Below are 17,900 nucleotides of genomic sequence, written 5' to 3' on the forward strand. Positions count from 1 at the left end.
TTTTATGTCCTATGTGAATTGGACAATATTTCCATATGTCCCATATGCATGTATTGAAGTGTAAATCAGCTGGTGTACCGGGAACATACAAAAATTACTCCGTCATCCTACTTGTGTCTCATAATTGGAAATTGGAGCTTCTTAATATAAGGACAAATCCATCATTTAGTTGAGTGGAAGCTAGATGAGGAAAGTAGTATATATATATTTTCAGATAGGAAGTTGGATAACATTATTAAGCCTTAATTAATATTGTATTAATTTAACTAGTTCATAAGAAGGTGCTGAAAATGAATGATCTGGATTCCTCCATCTGATAAATGGGGTTGTCATCCATTTAAAAACACAATTTTATTCTCGTTGGACCCTGGCATGCAGTATATTATGAATAACCTGCAGCACCTAAACTTTCAGAATATTATATCAGATTTCCAAAATAGAACTCAAAGTAAAAAGGTTGGTGGTCCAAGGTTTTTGTTGTTGTTGAAGTAATATAAATAACATAGAGCACAGGGAGAATGTTCATCAAACCAAACCTAGCAAACCAGATTGCAGAGCAAGGATGGAAAAAAGGAGAGTTTGATTGGGAAAGCGATGGATTCTTACTATCTTTTTGTTTTTGGCATGCATAAAACAAATAAAAGGAGTGGCAGGTTTTCTAGTTACAAGTTGGAGAATATGGAGGCCCCATTGGCCATTACAATTCTGATGCCTTTAGTTTAAGAGAAGATGGCTCGCACGTTCATGTATAAAAAGGGAAAGAACTGAAAAGGGCTTTGTGGTATTTGAGAAGGAAATGTTTAGGACCTTTTCTGAAGCTCTACTCTTTGTCTCTGTCTTCTTCTCGCACGCCGTGGGCCACACGTGGGACCGGTCGGTGCCATTCATTTCTGCAGCTCCTATCACTATTGCGGCCGGTTCTTCTGCTTTCCCACCTCCCTCCCCTTCCTCTTAAACACAAAATATTAAGGGGCATGTTATCTAACTCTCTCTTTTAATCTTCTTTCCTTGGATGCAATTTTCCCTTCTCCTCATGTCATGTGTCATTATCGTCTTGCACTAAAAATAAATTCATAAGCCATAATTGCACAAATATTAAGAAGAATGATACATGTTATGAGAAAATGAGAATGTTGCTAACAGTATTCTTCAAACATTATGAGCAGTTAAGAATTATGATTGTGACATTATTGTTGTGTTAGTTGTAACTCACCATTGTTTTTTTGATCCGCGTTAATCAACTTTGTAATCCAACCGTGGATTAAAGGACATTCTTCATCGTTTTGGTTTTGTGTACTAATTTGTAAGACAAGTACATATCTTCGGTTGATCTATTTTGTATTGATATTGTGTTTATGTGTAAAAGAAACTAGGTTGTTTTAGGATATAATTAAATATCTTTTCCATATAAGTCATAAATCCTAAATCACTTAAGTAATAATGCTCAAGCGTTAAAGTTAATAAAGTTAATACGATGTTAATCACTCATTTGAACTTACTCCATAATATGATTTGATAATTCAAAAAGTAAGCGGGGGCTCAGATCGTGGAATAGAATTACATTATGGAGTGCGCCAAAACATGTGATTAACGACATATTAACTTACTAATTGATCAGAAATTAAAGTGCAAGATTGACAGCAAAACATTTGTCATTGTTAATTGACACCGCAAAGAGAAATACAAGCCGTTCTTTCGTTTGGGCCTGAAAAACCAAATACGAAGTTTGAGCCACATTGATGACTATGGAAACACTCATTTTAGATTGGGCCTCGGATCTTTATCCATTAGCCATTTGATATCCGGTTCCGGTAATGCTCGGATACGACATGTCGCATACGCCTCTTACTACGTCGAGAGGTCGCATCAACCTACCACCCATTGAGTCGTTGAATATCAAATTGTCAATGCCGAAAGCTAGCTCTTTTGTCTTTATCTGAGGCTCTGGAAAATGGAAAGCTCCCTCTCATTTTCATTTCGTAGTTATTCGTTGTTGTTGCGTACGCGGGTGGATCTCCCGTCTCGGTCTTCTAAAGCAGCAATTGACGGTTGACTTTGACTTTTGTAGAAAACGCAGCAGTAGTGATATACCATTACCCAGCTATCATTTACACCCAACAAGCTCCTATAACCAGACCCCACGTCACCACCTGGCTCCACACATCCACGTTCAATCCACCATCACCAACTGGTTTTTCTATCACTCACCATCGCATTCCTCCTTCTTGTGGATGGTGGATGCTACTGTTGCTTATTCAATTCCAAACGCCCCCAGAATAGATTTTGAATTATTTTCGCAACGTTGCAGCAAACTTCAACATGTCTAAGAACTGTGTGCTGCTTTTGCTCCTTCCTCTATTTTTTCTTGTAAAGACTGCTCATTCTGACCCAAGAGCCACAGAGGCAGCCCTGATGTGCACCAACGAGACTGCTTTGATGGCAGAGAGGCAAACCTTCGTAGCCAACTTCTTGGCAACCATGGACGCAGTGACTCCTCAGATTGCTGTCCAAAGATACGCAGCTGCTGTCAATGGAACCGGGAACAACACCGTCTATGCTTTCGGCGAGTGCATGAAGGACCTCTCAAAACAAGACTGCGATGTCTGCTTTGCTCAGTGCAAGACCCAGATTTTGAGGTGCCTCCCATTTCAGAAAGCAACTCGTGGGGGCCGGCTTTTCTACGATGGGTGCTATTTGAGGTACGATGACTTCAATTTCTTCAACCAAAGCTTAAGCGCCCAAGACACCTCTGTTTGCGGGGGCACAGGTTTTGGTGGGAACCAGAGTGTTTTCAAGGACAATGCTTTGAGGTTGGTGAGGAACTTGAGTTTCGTGGCGCCGAAGAATGATGGGTTTTCTGTTGGGTTTGTGGGTCAGGGGAATGAGACGGTTTATGGGTTGGCTCAGTGTTGGGAGTTTGTGAATGGGTCTGCTTGTGAAGAGTGTTTGGCTGACACAGTTGTGAGAATTGGATCGTGCCCACCAAAAGCAGAAGGGAGGGTCTTGAATGCTGGTTGCTACTTGAGGTATTCGACTCAGAAGTTTTATAGTAACAATACGAGCACTGATGCTGCAGGAAATGGAGGTTAGTTTGGTTTTCTTGGCTTTTACTTTTTGTCTGTGTTATTTTGATACAAAGAACTGGAAGTGGATTGAGATTTCGACTGTAAATCAATTTCGAAGCTTCATGTATTGAATTGTAAAGACTTTTGAAATTTGGTTTCTGTTGTGAATGCTCCAAATCTGTTCCTGAGTAATAATGTTCAATGTTGGCATGCAAATGTTTGTTAGGACACCGCGGCTTGGCCATAATTTTGGCTGTAACAGCTGCTGTTTTTGCTGTTGTGCTGAGTATTTTTTCGGTTGCTTTCTTTACAAGGAAGAAAATACTGAAGAGGAGGAAAGGTACCGAGGTTTGGCTTGAAGTTCTAATAGATTCCATCTTTAAGCACTGAATTCATTTTTGTTTTCTAATTTTAATGCCACATTTGCTTCAGAGAAAAAGCAATTAGGTCCTCTGTTGGCCACTGTGAATAAGTCCCAACTCAATTTTTCGTATGAAGTTCTTGAAAGGGCCACCAATTACTTTCATGATTCTAACAAGCTTGGACAAGGAGGGTCCGGTTCCGTTTACAAGGTAGTTTCGTGGATTTTCTTTCTGTAGGGGGGATTTGGATATAAGTAATGTGGAATGGATTCAATTGACTTCGTGAATTTCTTTATGAACAACACAGGGAGTTTTGCCAGATGGGAAGGTTGTTGCCATAAAGAGGCTGTTCTTCAATACAAGGCAATGGGTGGATCATTTCTTCAATGAAGTCAATTTGATTAGTGGGATCCATCATAAAAAACTTGTAAAGCTATTGGGGTGCAGCATTACAGGCCCTGAAAGCCTTCTTGTTTATGAGTATGTCCCAAATCAAAGCCTTAATGATTATTTTACTGGTAATTTTCTCTTCTCTGTCCTGTTTTGGGGAAGACAATTGGTTTTTCTCATCAGTCCATTTGCTTGTTCCTGCTATTCATCCCTTGAATGATTTTCAGTGAAAAATAATGTCGAGCCGCTGAGGTGGGAGTTGAGGTATAAAATCATATTGGGCACAGCTGAGGGTTTGGCCTATCTTCATGAAGAATCAAAAGTGAGGATTATTCATAGGGATATAAAACTGAGCAACATTCTGTTGGATGAGGACTTCATGCCGAAGATTGCTGATTTTGGACTTGCTAGATTATTTCCTGAAGATAAAACTCACATCAGCACTGCCATTGCTGGCACATTGTAAGTTGAGCACCTGCTTTTGTTTTTCTTTGCTGCTTCATAGATGTGCTTATGGTTTCTAATGTAGAGCATTTAAAATTTGCTTCGCTAGAGGCTATATGGCTCCAGAGTATGTCGTTCGTGGCAAGTTGACGGAGAAGGCAGACGTTTACAGTTTTGGAGTTCTTGTCATCGAAGTCGTATGTGGAAAGAGGAACAACTGCTACATTCCAAATTCAGTTTCAATTCTACACATGGTAAACGAATATATTTTGCATATGTTCTCTTGTCATCGACTTACAGTTTATGAAACTTAAGCAAATATTAACCTATTTCTTATGTTTTCGTATCATAAAAGGCTTGGGACCTTTATGGAACGGGTAGGCTATGCAGTGCTGTTGATCCACTCCTAGAAGGTAAGTTTGATGAAGAAGAGGCATCTAGATTACTTCAAATTGGGCTACTTTGTGTACAAGCCTCTGCAGAGCTGCGTCCAGCAATGTCATTAGTTGTGAAAATGCTGATCGAAAATCCTGAGATTCCTCAACCAACACAGCCACCATTTCTCAACTCTGGCAGTGCAGAATTCGGCAGACAAATTCCCTCAGGGACTTTCAATACTCTGCCCGACTCTAACAACACACACTCTTCAAGGAATAGCATGACTCAAAGCTGGATTGAGCCCAGATGAACTTTTTCTACACACAGCATTAGTGTTCATCCTAAGCTCACAAGACCCAGTTCACCAAACCAGCATTTCAGAATTTCATCTCCAACTTTCCAGGACTTGTATTTCTCCTATTTGTTTCCTTCAAGAGAGATGATGAGCAAGTTCAAGTGATGTAGGAGCTGAAACAGTCAAATTGCACTCAAATTTTGTGTACCTTGTATATGTTTTACAACATCGGTAGAGCAGAATGTCCTATATATGTAAAATGTGCTGTAGAGAAATATTTGGGAGTATATATATTACTAATATTACCATGCAGGCAGAAGTAACCAAAGAAATCCTCTGTTTCTTCTTATACATTTATATATTTCTTGTCCTATACGGATGTCCGGACGTTATTACAACGTGGATGTCAGTATTGGAAAAAATCTGTATATATATACATATAAATATAAAATTGGCTTGATCAATATTTTCAAATGACGGTGATAATTTTAATGAACAACCGTCCTAAAGTCAAAATAAAGAAAAGTAATCTAAGGAACAATAGATGCCAGCTTTGGTTTAATTATAGGCACATGGAGAAGCAGCAGCAGCTCTACCGTTTTCAAGCTACGCGTTGCACTTTTTCTTTGTAAAAAACAATTTGGTGTGTACAATGTCATTTGTCTGATATACAAAGACAATCTGGCAAATTTTCTCTGCAAAAGACTCCTTCAAACTAGGGGTGGGCGCGGTCCGGTTCGGTCCGGTTCTCACCTCAAACCGGAATCGAAATCGGTATTATTTAACCGGTCCGGTTCGGTCCGGTTTAGGCAAAAAAAATTTCGAAAACCGGCCGGTTCGGTTCTAACCGGTTCTGACCGGTTCCGGTTTTGAACCGGATTATTAATTTATTATTTTTTTAATTTTTTTTTAAAAAAAAAAATTTTTTTAATTTTTTTAATAAAAAAATTATAATAAATAACTTATTTTTTTAGCTTAAAAATGAACAAATAATCCAATTCATACATTTAGAAATTTTTTGAAGTTGAACTTGGAAAATTAGTGATTATAGAAGTTAAAAAATGGCATTAGATTTTAAAATTTTGTAAAAATATAAATATAAAATATATGACCGGTCCGGTTCGGTCCGGTCCGGTGCGGAGAGATGTAAAACCAGAACCGGAACCGGTTCGGTCCGGTTCCGGTCCAATTTGTTGACTTTTTTGGTCAACCGGTTTTTTTTCACCGGTTCGGTTTGGTGTTCCGGTTTTCCGGTCCCGATGCCCACCCCTACTTCAAACATACATATTTTCAAGGTTGATTAAGGAAACAAAAGAAGAACATTTAAAATAACAAATGGGAGGACTCGCAACATTTTAAATGTGCAGTTGCTATTTTCTTTTGAGATATTTAGTCATATACTCATTCTTAGTACTAAAACTATAAATAAACCCTATATCATTTAATTTCTATAAACAAACTCAAAAAAAATCAAAAAATGACAGCTGGCCCTATTGAATATAATTTTGATTATTAAATTACCTATTGAGTGTTTTGGGTTTTTTTTATGAGGTTTTGGAGTTGGGTTTGTTTTAAGAAATTAATAGCAGTTTTGTAATTTAAAAGAAGTTAAAAGCCTTTTTATTATGTTGTAAATGAGCTTTAGGTGTGTTTTTAAAATTCATTTCATATAGGGTTTTTTTTTTATAATTTAGACTCCTATATTGGATATAATACTGAATCTCCCTTTCCTTTTTCTTTTAAAATAACAATTGTAACAACAACTACAACACTAACAATCACAACAAGCAAAGGACCCACTAGTGTAGTGATTTGGAGTATTTACTCCCTCAGGTAAGGTCCTAGTTCGAGTCTTAGCATTTGTGTTGTGTGTATGAAGTTTAATATGCTATCGCTCCTTTCAATAGGAAAGTTCCTCAAAACAATCACAACAAATATTATTAACAAGATTAATTCTTCCCCACTTGGACGTTGTTTATCACTTATAAGACTGAGAGTGTGTTATTGAATGGTTATCTGTTGAATGTTATTCTAGCAACTGTTGGTTGTTTGCAATGGCCAAGGGTCAAAAACAGAACACAAAACACAAGAATCTTCGAATATTTATTCGAAAGTGTACCGCCAGTACCTACCTACAAACCATTTTGTAAATTTTCAAAGATAAGAAGCCTCAAACAGGAAATTCCCACTGGAATTTTGGAGCATTCAACTCCTAATAGTCAAAGACACCCAAGTGTTACGAGAGAGAGAGAGAGAGAGAGAGAGAGAGAGAGAGAGCTACGTCGTTTATGTAGCTGTTGGATGGATTTTCAGTCGAAGACCGCGTCGTTTCCACTTTGTCCCCTCCTCAGTCTTTAGTCTTTGCTTCTCAGGTTTCAATTCAACTTGAACAAATTTAGACGAAATTCTTTCGTCTCTCTAGACTCTACTTGCTGTCTCTCACTCTTGACTTGTGATATAAATTGCCCTTCTATCTGTTTCGCTTAGCTTCATCTCTCCCGGAACTCCCAAGTTTCAGCTCACCGATCCAATGCAACAACAAAAGGTATGTACACATATATGCATGTGTTGTTTTTGGAAATTCATTTTCATGGATTCAAAGCTATCATTTTTTTCGCCCTTCTATAGTTCATGCAGTTTGTGCTGGTCTCAGTTTAGTTGAATCCCAGTTCCTATGTCTTCCACAACATAGTTTTTTGTTTACTTTACATTAATTTGACATTCAATTTAAGGATATATATATAGTTCATATATAGTTTGTGCTGGTCTCTGTTTTTCTCTTCTTCTCTTTTCTTTTGTGCCATAATAACCGAGGCTGCTTAACATCTTGCCCTTCTGTTCAGTCACCTGAGACCGGTATAGAAAGTCAGCAGTTTAGACGTTGACCGTTAGCTGTTGATGGCAACGGTGTGCTGGCTGGCGGTCATGGTGGGGATGGGTAGGGTCTCATCTTGTTGGACATTTATTTGTGTAGGTTAGCTGAGCTCAGAGAGCTGTGGTGTTCTCAAGCATCACGTTCCCTCTATAATTTAATACCGACATTAGAATCGTCATCTTCACCTTCATCCAAAATTCTGGGACCCAACTTGAAATTCTTGTGGGGTCCCTTGTTCTTGTTATAGCGATGATTGATTTCAATTTTCATCTAAAAGCCAATTAAAGGGGGCTGATAGAAACGTTTCTTCTTCCAGAATTGGCTGTGAAAGTGTGAACCCAGATAAAAACTTTGGGGCTGCAACAATTTTATGGTGACAGATCCAATCCAAGAGACCTGCCCCTTTGACTTAAGATGTCACAGCAAAATGAACCAACCACCAGCTCAAAACTTTAAAGACGGTGCCTAAATAAATATGAACGCTATATCTGTCCTTTCACTTTCACACCCTGATCATGATGATTTTGGACCAACCCATCTTTCCTCCTGGACTAACCACCCATCTCAATGAGATAGATGCTTCTTTGATCAAAATATGGATTGAATTTCAAAGATTATTGGATAAAAGGCATTTGTTGGAGTTGGACAAAGCATGTTTTGATTGATCTACTGGAGCTCTCTGTTGTAATGCCATCTGTCACTCTGTTATATCTCTAATTCCATTTTGCCCAATTGTCAAACAGCTTCATATAAAGTGGATGGAGGTAGCTGCCCCTTAACTCAAAGTTTCCATTTCATCTAAAAAATGAAGAAATGCAGCATCTCAGTCATTACCCAACATCTTCTTCTCCTGAAGATCCTGCTGCTACTAGGAATGGCTCTAGGAGATCCAAGAACCCAGACGGTCCAAATCATGTGCGGCAAGCAACTGGAGCACAACTCAACTGTGTTTGTTCCAAACTTTGTGAGCACAATGGAAAACATCAGTGAACAAATGCGAACTTCTGGTTTTGGAGTGGCAAGGACTGGTTCAGGCCCTGACACCAACTATGGCCTAGCTCAATGCTATGGTGATCTTTCTCTTCTAGACTGTGTGCTATGCTACGCTGAGGCACGTACGGTGCTTCCCCAATGCTTTCCTTACAATGGGGGTCGGATTTACCTAGACGGTTGTTTCATGAGGTCCGAAAACTACACGTTTTATGAGGAGTTTAGAGGATCAGACGATAGGGCCGTGTGCGGGAACACAACGAGGAAGAGTACAGCGTTCGAAGAATCAGCAAGGCAGGTTGTGCAGCGTGCAGTTGAATCTGCTCCAAGCAATGGAAGGTATGCAAGGGGTGAGGTGAGTGTTAGTGGGACGGGGAATGAATCGGCTTATGTGTTGGCTGATTGCTGGAGAACTTTGGATGAGAACTCTTGCAGGCAATGTCTGGAAAATGCATCTGTATCAATGTTGGGATGTTTGCCTTGGTCTGAGGGCAGAGCATTATACACAGGGTGCTTCATGAGGTACTCAGATAGAGATTTTCTCAACAAGGAAGTGGGGAATGGAAGTTCTAGAGGTAAAAAGGGATGCTGCCCTTTTTTCTTGACCTGTTATAGCGAAAAGTTTGGCTTGATCATGATCAATTTTACATTGATGACTTTTGCAGGTACCATAATTGTGATAGTAGTCTCAGTTATCAGCTCCTTGGTGGTTTTGGTAGTTGGAGTAGCTATTGGATTTTATATCTGGAAGCACAGATATATACAAAAGAAACGCAGAGGTAACAAAAAGGCTTTGTTTCCCATTAGTTATTGCTTCCAGAAAGTAAATTTATTGGACATGAAGGTCAACCCCCGACTCTATTCTCTCATGAGCATTGGTAATTCTGCAGGATCAAATGATGCAGAAAAGTGGGCAAAAACCCTCAATGACAGCAGCTTAAACTTCAAGTACTCAACAATTGAAAAGGCCACGGGATCTTTCGACATTGCCAACAAGCTTGGACAAGGAGGTTTTGGAACAGTTTATAAGGTACCTTATCTCCCTTTCTTTAATCCTATATCTTTCAATGTCTCTCTCTCTCTCTCTCTCTCTCTCTCTCACTGGAACAGAACATATCTAGGATTATCAAACACATGGTCAGAAACTAAGTGGTTTTCTCCTTGCAGGGAGTTCTGGCTGATGGGAGAGAGATTGCAGTGAAGAGGCTTTTCTTTAACAACAGACACAGAGCAGCAGATTTCTATAATGAAATCAACATTATAAGCAGCGTGGAACACAAAAACTTGGTCAGGCTGTTGGGTTGTAGTTGCGCAGGACCCGAAAGCCTTCTCGTCTATGAATACCTGGCCAACAGGAGTCTTGACCGCTTCATCTTCGGTAATTTCATAACTTTATGTTATTTAAACCTGTCTTAATGACGTGATATTTCATGCAATGCATGTAATCTTAAATGTTTTCAACAAATTTGAACAGATCAAGAAAGAGGTAAAACACTAAACTGGGACAAGAGATATGAGATCATTGTTGGGACAGCAGAAGGCTTAGTCCACCTTCACGACAACTCGAAAACAAGGATCATTCACAGAGACATAAAGGCCAGCAACATCCTTTTGGATTCAAGGCTTCGAGCTAAGATTGCAGATTTCGGGTTGGCTAGGTCTTTCGAGGAAGATAAGAGCCACATCAGCACAGCCATTGCAGGAACATTGTAAGCATATATACATTCAAACTCATTTTGGAATTGTCTTGGTGAACACAAACGTATCACACCATGAAAAACGTTTCGCTTACTGGTTTTTGTAATTAATCTCAGGGGATACATGGCTCCAGAGTACCTAGCTCATGGCCAGCTGACAGAGAAGGTAGATGTCTACAGTTTCGGAGTGCTTATATTGGAGATAGTCACTGGAAGGCAGAACAACAGGAGCAAATCTGCAGAGTACTCAGACAGCATAGTCACAATTGTAAAGCTCCCAAAATTCTTCAATTTTTTTTTTCCAATCATAAAACAATTTGGATTTTATCCTCGTACTTACTTTGTCGCTCCTGTGTTTATTTGGCTAAACAGACTTGGAAGCACTTTCAAGCAGGGACTACAGAGGAACTATACGACTCAAATTTAATGCTGCAGAATTGCAATGACGATGTTAAGGATGGGATACTGAGAGTGGTGCAAATAGGACTTCTATGCACCCAAGAGAGTCCCTCTTTACGACCCACAATGTCAAAGGCACTGCAGATGCTAACAAAGAAGGAGAAGCACCTTCCTGCACCCGCCAATCCACCTTTTATAGATGAAAAGACCATGGAACTGAATGACACCGGCGACGACCCGGGTTACCCTCTAAATGCAGATGGTGCTTCTTCAGTTGCTAGCGTTTCATATAGTTCTTTCTATCCCAGGTGACCACATGAGATGGAAAAGAAAGGATTCTCAAAATTCCAGAGCCACACTTCATTTTTCCAGTGAAGGAGCTCAGGAATCTCAAGTAACAACTTGGCCCTGCTCAGCTCAATAGGAAAACACATCTAATGACGGCATATTTTGAGCCACTGTGATAAAGTGCAAAGTGGCATTCGAGGATTTGTAGATATACTGATAATGGTTGAGCCAGACTTTTAAATAAAGAATTTTTTTTTCTTCTTATTTTTCTGAGCCATGCAGTATGTGGTCAAATATAATTCGCACTTGTTAGAAGTACAATTGATCATTAGTAATGCTCTTAAAGATTGTTATTCACAGCTATGAGAGAATAATTGAAAGGAAATGTTCAAGTCCAACATCATTCTTCTCTACCAAAGGCGCATGTTTCATGTTCAACAAAACACAATTTGAAAGATAACACACAAGATTTAACGGGTGGCTACTAAGTTCCCCATGAGGCTTCCACCAATCTCATAATATCTGGCATTAGAAAAACCTACATCTAGAGCCAGCTCTTCCAACTCCTTACCTGTATTCATAGAGAACTTTTAATCAACAAACAGTACCTTTTCTTATCCATCTTATTAAGCCAATGCACAAAGGCCTCCAAATTTGCCAAGGCACTCAAATTCACTACATTTGAAGATGGAATATATAAACGCAGTAGTACAAAGAGAGCTTTAAACTATCAAAACAACTTCAGTGCAGGTGCCTTAAAACTAAAAGGTAACCAAAATAAAGAGCAAAAAGCATGATGCTATGTTGATCAAGATGAATGCACCTGTCAGAAATTCCCGGATTGAACTCTTTAAGTATTTGTAATCCTCTGCAAGGCCAAAACCAGAAGCCACAGGTACAACAACATTGTCAATCATCAATTCCTAGCAAAGGTTGAAACAGCCAGCACTCTCAGTTTGTCATGTTGCTAACAACACAAAAACATTGACCAAATTATCAAAAACTCAAAATTTCTGGCTATGAATACCTGAGTAAAGGCAATAACTGGATTGATGCTTTTATTAAAGTCAAGGATAGATACTCTTGAGCCTGTAAACACCAGCAAGAATGAGAAACAGTAAACCACAACCAACAACTACGATGAGAGAGAGAGAGAGAGAGAGCGAGAGAGAGAGAGAGAGAGAGAGAGAGAGAGAGAGAGAGAGAGAATGGAACCTGCTTTTGAAACTCTATACATTTCCTGCATGGCCTTATGTTTGTCTACTACATTTCTCAGACCATAACCCATAGTGATGGCATCAAAGTGACCATCAGAAAATGGCAAATCAATTGCATCACCTTCAACCCACCTAAGATGCAATGCATAACATGATTGATTATCCTGAATTAAAGTTCAAAACTTTTTTAGTTAATTGACCACTAGATTTACCAGTGCTCACTCAATGTTTGTGTGGAAGGCTTTTGACATCAACTTTTGCCGCGAAGAAGCAACTGATAACTGCTCTTTCGAGAAATCGAGACCAATCACCTGCTAGCGTTCAAATTACAATCTCAGTCTTAAAAACCAGTTCAGATTCATGGAAAAGCACCAAAATTTCAACAAACCAAACTTTGGTAACATCAATTGTATGACAAACAACAATGAACAAACCTTGCCACTGGACCCAACTTTCTCAGACAAGAGAAACGCCAAATCCCCACTTCCACAGCACAAATCCAACACACTGTCTCCCTTTTTAGCTCTGTCCCAAAAAGAATTTCTCTTTAAAAAAAATCGAACTTCAGATAACCAAATATCAAAAAATACCAACCGAACCCAAAAAAATATATATATTTGAATTTTACCCACTCCAGGACACTGCCATTCTTTTCCATATTCGATGCTGACCCAAGCTCAGCAAATCATTCAACTAAAAGAAAAGAGAAAAATATCAAGACCCATTAACTATTTACAAAGAAAAGCGACACTGCAACTTGAAGTAAAATGAGCAAAAGCTTTACGTTATCGTAGACAGGGGCAATGCGGTTGAAGAGCGCCTGGCGCTTGGTCGAGGATCGGACCAGACTGCGTCTGAACCGGGAACTGGGTAGACATGGACCGGTTGAGAATGGAAGAAGATGAAGCTGAAGCGAAGCCATGTCAGCTATTCGTTTCTCCTTCGCTGACACATTAAAACAGAGATAGAGCTTTTTTGTGAGACTCAGTGATCGGATCAGAGAGTCGCAATCCAGTACATGATGGGCCATTGTTTCTACTGTAAGCCCAATACAGTGAACAATCTGGGCTAGCCCAATAGTTATGCTTGGACTCAAATATATGTTCGCAACTTGATGAAGCTAACCTATTATATCAAGTTCCGGTCGGATTTTTTACCCAACTCTTATCAAAACTACTATGGTGTTCAAATTTGCCTTACTTCACAAAAAATAATAATAAAGTGATATTCTGAAGGGAAGATCGAAATCGGGTGCAAAGGGATGGACACACTTCCTCAGTAACTAGTCTAACCCACGTATGCAATGCCCCACTCTTTAACTAGCCTATTTTAATTCGCCCAATAAAAATAATGAAATGATGTCACATCAGTTGGAATACAAGCTGGCGTGGCTAGAATGTACCAGCTCTGTTTGCGAGTACGAGTGATAGCAAAGACTATGTAAGCATTTCATTCATTACCAACAGTGGTAAAATTCCATAGCATAAATGGAAGCAAATTACAATAATTTTTACCCTCTATTGATCTTGGAGAGAATAGGGTAAAGTTAATCAACCAATGTCAATGTCAGTAAAGTTTGCATTTTTCCAGATCATGTACATGAAGGCAGAGCATGCGCAGCACAAAGCACAAAACAAATTTTGCAGGAGATGAAGCATTTGGGAGAATGTACATGCAATGCAAGAGCACCTCAGTCATCTGTGAAAAATGGACCAGCAATATTATCCATCACGGCAAATTGCATGTTCTCAGATGGTCTCCAATGGCGCTTGCGCTGATTGATAAACCAGTTGTTGATTTGCCTCTGATCTAGCCCCGTCGATTCAGCCAGCGCAATCTTGTCAGCCTCCTGGATGAGAGATTCAAGCCAAAGGGTTAGCACATATTTTGATTTGTCGAAATGTATGTTGCGGAAAAAGAGAGATGTATAAATTTTGGCACCGTTGGGTATGGCCATTTATAATGAACACTCCACCAATCAAACAACGTTTGCCTTGCTTCTTTTGGTAGCTTTCCTTTCTTCTTCTTCTTGGAGAATTCAAGCTTCAAGGTGCCAATGTGACTGCCAAACCTACGCATGAGCCGGTCCTTGAGATCTCGATCTTCACCCCTTTGTTGACCTTCCTGCACTTCTATTTCTCCGCCACTGAAATCCTCATCTGATGACGCACCGCCTTCATCTGATCAGCAACATTCCATTGCAAATGTTCTTCAGAAAGATTGGATATAACATACGTACATAGCACCATGGGCTAAAATGCTGATTTGATTTTGTGAAAATAATTAAAATTGTCCAACTTCAACAGTTTGTGTGATTTCTTGTTCTCATATCAAAATTTTCCTGTCATATAACTTGGCAAACTTTGGGAAAGCGCATATAAATTCAAGTTTACCCCGCAACACATGCATATAACTTGGGAACAAGGATTCATACTTAATAGAAAAGAATAAACTTAAATTAAAAAATTAAAATCCCCAAATTAAGTTAATTGGAAAGGGGAAAAAGGGTTGGACCCACACCAAGAACAAAGCTTTCAAAGGCAACTAGGTCTAGAGAGGCAACTAGGTCAAGACTCTAGACCATAGAGTAGTATAGGGCAGGTGGCTAGAGGAGGAGGGCAGCCATTGTTATCAGACACAGAATGTGTGGTAGTATTTCATTGTCAGCCGGATGGAGACTAGAAGAGAGAGAGGTGTGTCAGGAACTGAGAGTGGACAAGACGGGTGGGGACATCAATCAAATCAAAACTGACATATACAGTAGACAGTACACAGCGTCCCAACCCACCATATTATAACCCTCCCTCCCTCTCCATCCTGACGGAGAAACACCCTACCCTAATAAACAGTGGTGGGGGTTTAACGATCCGTGGGGTCCCATTTACAAAGGACACGTACCCTACAAAATTAGGTTCCTGTACCATCTTGTGTAAAAATACATCCTAAATTCGCATAATAAGTTAGGAAACCGTGCATTGGATAGGATGGTAGGGGCCAATATGCATATACATGCATGATTCCATGTCCATTTCATTTTCATAGGGTTTTGCAATAATTAGAGGCTCAGTTCTTTCTTGCTCAAATTAACACACAAATTATTAAAAATGAAGAAGAAAAGAAGAGAACAGCATTGAATTGGGGGGACCCAGTGCGAGAGGCAAAGGTCCACAGAGTGAAGAGTGAAGAGTGAAGAGTGAAGAGTGAAGAGTGAAGGGGGAGAGAGAGAGAGAGAGACACGTGTGAAGCAATAATGAAAGGCCAAAAGACCCCACGGCCCATGGAAATGACACGCACTTAGCACAAGTAGCAGTGGCCACAATGCCCAGAAGAAGCTCATGAGAGAGAGAGCGAGAGAGGGAGTCCATAAAAGCTGCTAATAGCGTAAACTACGGGAGTCCATGTGAATGAATGAATGAATGACTGAAAGTGTGGAGAGGAGAGAAAACTTCGACCACCCGCTCCACCCGGGCTTTTCTTTTCTATTAAAGTTTTCTTCCTTCCATACCAGACCAGTAGAGTATTTAAAACCCTCTCCCCATTATGCCCTCATCACCACTTTCACCAAATAAAATATAAAAACTTGGGAAAAGCCTCTCGGCTGTATGATAATCAGAGTTACCGTTTCAACACAAGAATGCGCATCGTCGCTGTGCAAGGAAGATGAAAGCCCAGCTATATCTCAAGAAATGTCACGTCCATATAACTTCCTAAATTTTATGTTATACTTGTAAACTCAACACTTGAAATCCATCACAACTAAGGATTTTATTATATAAAGAGAAATTAAGAAAACAGATATGAAGAGAAAAAAAGAAAAATGAATATGCAGATAGCATTGAAAAAGGAGCAAACAAGACTTCACATATGCAGGCAGGCCAACCAGATAGGCACCTAAACCATCCATCCAAGCACGTGAATATATGCTTAAAGAATCTAGTGATACGCAGCAGTGAGAGCACGAGGCCAATTAAGCACACTGGAAAGGCATTATGTACTTTGATACAATACAAAAAACAACAAAAGGAAGTAACAGCAGGTTTTCTGTGATTGAGAGATGCCTAAATGCACAAATCCTTGCCCAAATAAACAATTATATTATCAACAAATCCGATTTGTACTTGTACATCTTGTTTTTGGGTACACCTATTAAAATAGATAGGCGCTTAGAAAGGGAAGAAAGTTCACAAGACACAGTGCATGATATGGACTCACGTGATTACTAAGATTCCTATGTGAGCTTTGCTAATGATCATGGCCTAGGGAGGGCCAGACTTGAAGTACACATAGCTTTGATTCTATTCTACTTTCTAATTTCCAAGATAAGTTTGGCTGCGATGCCAAGAACCAGCCAGAGAGCTACTAATTGGACAATTTCCGATGTGCGCATATCACCACTCATGCTGTGTTGGAACTTGAGAATCAATAATTTATACAAGCAACAAATATACCGTCGTCTTTAAATATAGAGAACCATTTCCTCCATTTAAGGCTAAAACTAGTTTGCAAAGGCCCCCTAGGCTGTGTATTGATTTAGAGCAATTGCTTCTCAAGAAAAGTTTTGGGTTTCAAGTCCTAATATCCGTATAATGTGTGAGTTTAGTTTGTTACCGCCACTCTCAATAGAAACATTCCTCAAAAAAGACTAAAACTAGTTCAAAAACAAACTCTAACCAGAAAGTGCATGGTGGCATTGCATTTCATTTTTCCAGTAAGAATCAATTCGAATTTTTTTTCCTTTGTCATCCTATTTGTCATGGAAACAAAGAAGCTACGACTCTTATCAGCTAGAAGATCAACAAATTTAAGGGAATGAATGCATATAATGATCCCAAGTTCCACACAACTTCTCATGAACAAAACTTGTTACATTCCCCAAAACAATTTTGCTACGAGTCTCCCGACCCACACTGATACATCCATCTGAAAATGTTGGTCTAAATGCACTTATTTTAATGTCAAAATCAGAAATTGCAACATCCATATATACATTGATGTCGGCACACCAAAAAAAACATATTTTACTCAAAAAAGAGGAACTTGAATGTTATCTATATCATAAATTCTTGTGATAGAAATAACCGCAAACGAAGGAGGGTGTATAAAAATGTAATGGAAGCCTTCAAACTTCATTAACATGCAGACACTATATCAAATAAACTCCTAGTGTGAAGTTGATAATTAGCCTAGATCATTTTATACTTGGAAGTACATGAACATGCGTGGAGAAAGGAAAGGAAAGGAAAGGAAAGGAAAGGAAAAGAAAAGAAAAGGAAACTTTTTTCACTCGATGAATAGGGAGTGATACACATAATGAGCATCCGAAGAGTACTAGCAAGCTAGCTCCCTCAGGAGAGCCAATTAATGGCCACTGTATGAAACAATCAAACAACTATTTGAGATGTCATCACTGCAGATCTTTGAAACGTCAAAATCAGAATCTCTGAAACAAAAAAGCAAAGCTTTTACTTTGCAAGCCGGTTCTTCTATGGCGCATTGGGAG

At 39.3% G+C, this 17,900-nt stretch overlaps 4 protein-coding genes across 6 annotated transcripts in view; 2 read left to right on the forward strand and 2 right to left on the reverse strand.

The window, feature by feature from the left end:
* Nucleotides 2,138–5,285, forward strand: LOC18790984 (cysteine-rich receptor-like protein kinase 3). Its single transcript, XM_020560908.1, has 7 exons — nt 2,138–3,085; nt 3,292–3,405; nt 3,498–3,637; nt 3,735–3,945; nt 4,045–4,279; nt 4,371–4,515; nt 4,617–5,285. Exons 1-7 carry the CDS (start codon nt 2,320–2,322, stop codon nt 4,947–4,949), a joined length of 1,944 nt encoding a protein of 647 aa, XP_020416497.1. The 5' UTR covers nt 2,138–2,319; the 3' UTR covers nt 4,950–5,285.
* Nucleotides 7,233–11,447, forward strand: LOC18788525 (cysteine-rich receptor-like protein kinase 2). Of its 2 annotated transcripts, XM_020554162.1 has the most exons (9): nt 7,234–7,479; nt 8,553–9,138; nt 9,235–9,374; nt 9,465–9,578; nt 9,690–9,829; nt 9,967–10,177; nt 10,274–10,508; nt 10,614–10,764; nt 10,869–11,447. In XM_020554162.1, exons 2-9 carry the CDS (start codon nt 8,615–8,617, stop codon nt 11,205–11,207), a joined length of 1,854 nt encoding a protein of 617 aa, XP_020409751.1. In that variant the 5' UTR covers nt 7,234–7,479; nt 8,553–8,614; the 3' UTR covers nt 11,208–11,447. The 2 variants fall into 2 exon arrangements, with proteins under 2 accessions (XP_007225117.1, XP_020409751.1); XM_007225055.2 differs by having other exon boundaries at nt 7,233–7,479; nt 8,553–9,374.
* LOC18791522 (2-phytyl-1,4-beta-naphthoquinone methyltransferase, chloroplastic) lies at nt 11,558–13,376 on the reverse strand. 2 transcript variants are annotated; one of them, XM_007225795.2, is made up of 8 exons: nt 13,185–13,376; nt 13,029–13,093; nt 12,835–12,925; nt 12,623–12,711; nt 12,399–12,532; nt 12,211–12,272; nt 12,007–12,106; nt 11,558–11,754 (listed from the first exon to the last, which is right to left on the reverse strand). In XM_007225795.2, the coding sequence occupies exons 1-8, from the start codon at nt 13,320–13,322 to the stop codon at nt 11,654–11,656; spliced, it is 780 nt and encodes a 259-aa protein (XP_007225857.1). In that variant the 5' UTR covers nt 13,323–13,376; the 3' UTR covers nt 11,558–11,653. The 2 variants fall into 2 exon arrangements, with proteins under 2 accessions (XP_007225857.1, XP_020409752.1); XM_020554163.1 differs by having other exon boundaries at nt 12,623–12,714; nt 13,185–13,363.
* Nucleotides 13,825–17,900, reverse strand: part of LOC18792388 (homeobox protein knotted-1-like 6) — a 5,458-nt gene continuing 1,382 nt past the window's right edge. Inside the window, exons 4-5 of the mRNA XM_007226781.2 lie at nt 14,342–14,580; nt 13,825–14,249 (exon numbers count right to left, since the gene is read on the reverse strand). Coding sequence (XP_007226843.2) covers nt 14,091–14,249; nt 14,342–14,580 — 398 coding nt within the window. The 3' untranslated portion in view covers nt 13,825–14,090. The remainder of the gene's footprint in view (nt 14,250–14,341; nt 14,581–17,900) is intronic.

This window comes from Prunus persica, chromosome G1 (genome assembly GCF_000346465.2).
Source record: "Prunus persica cultivar Lovell chromosome G1, Prunus_persica_NCBIv2, whole genome shotgun sequence".
In the NCBI taxonomy this organism is placed as follows: domain Eukaryota; kingdom Viridiplantae; phylum Streptophyta; class Magnoliopsida; order Rosales; family Rosaceae; genus Prunus; species Prunus persica.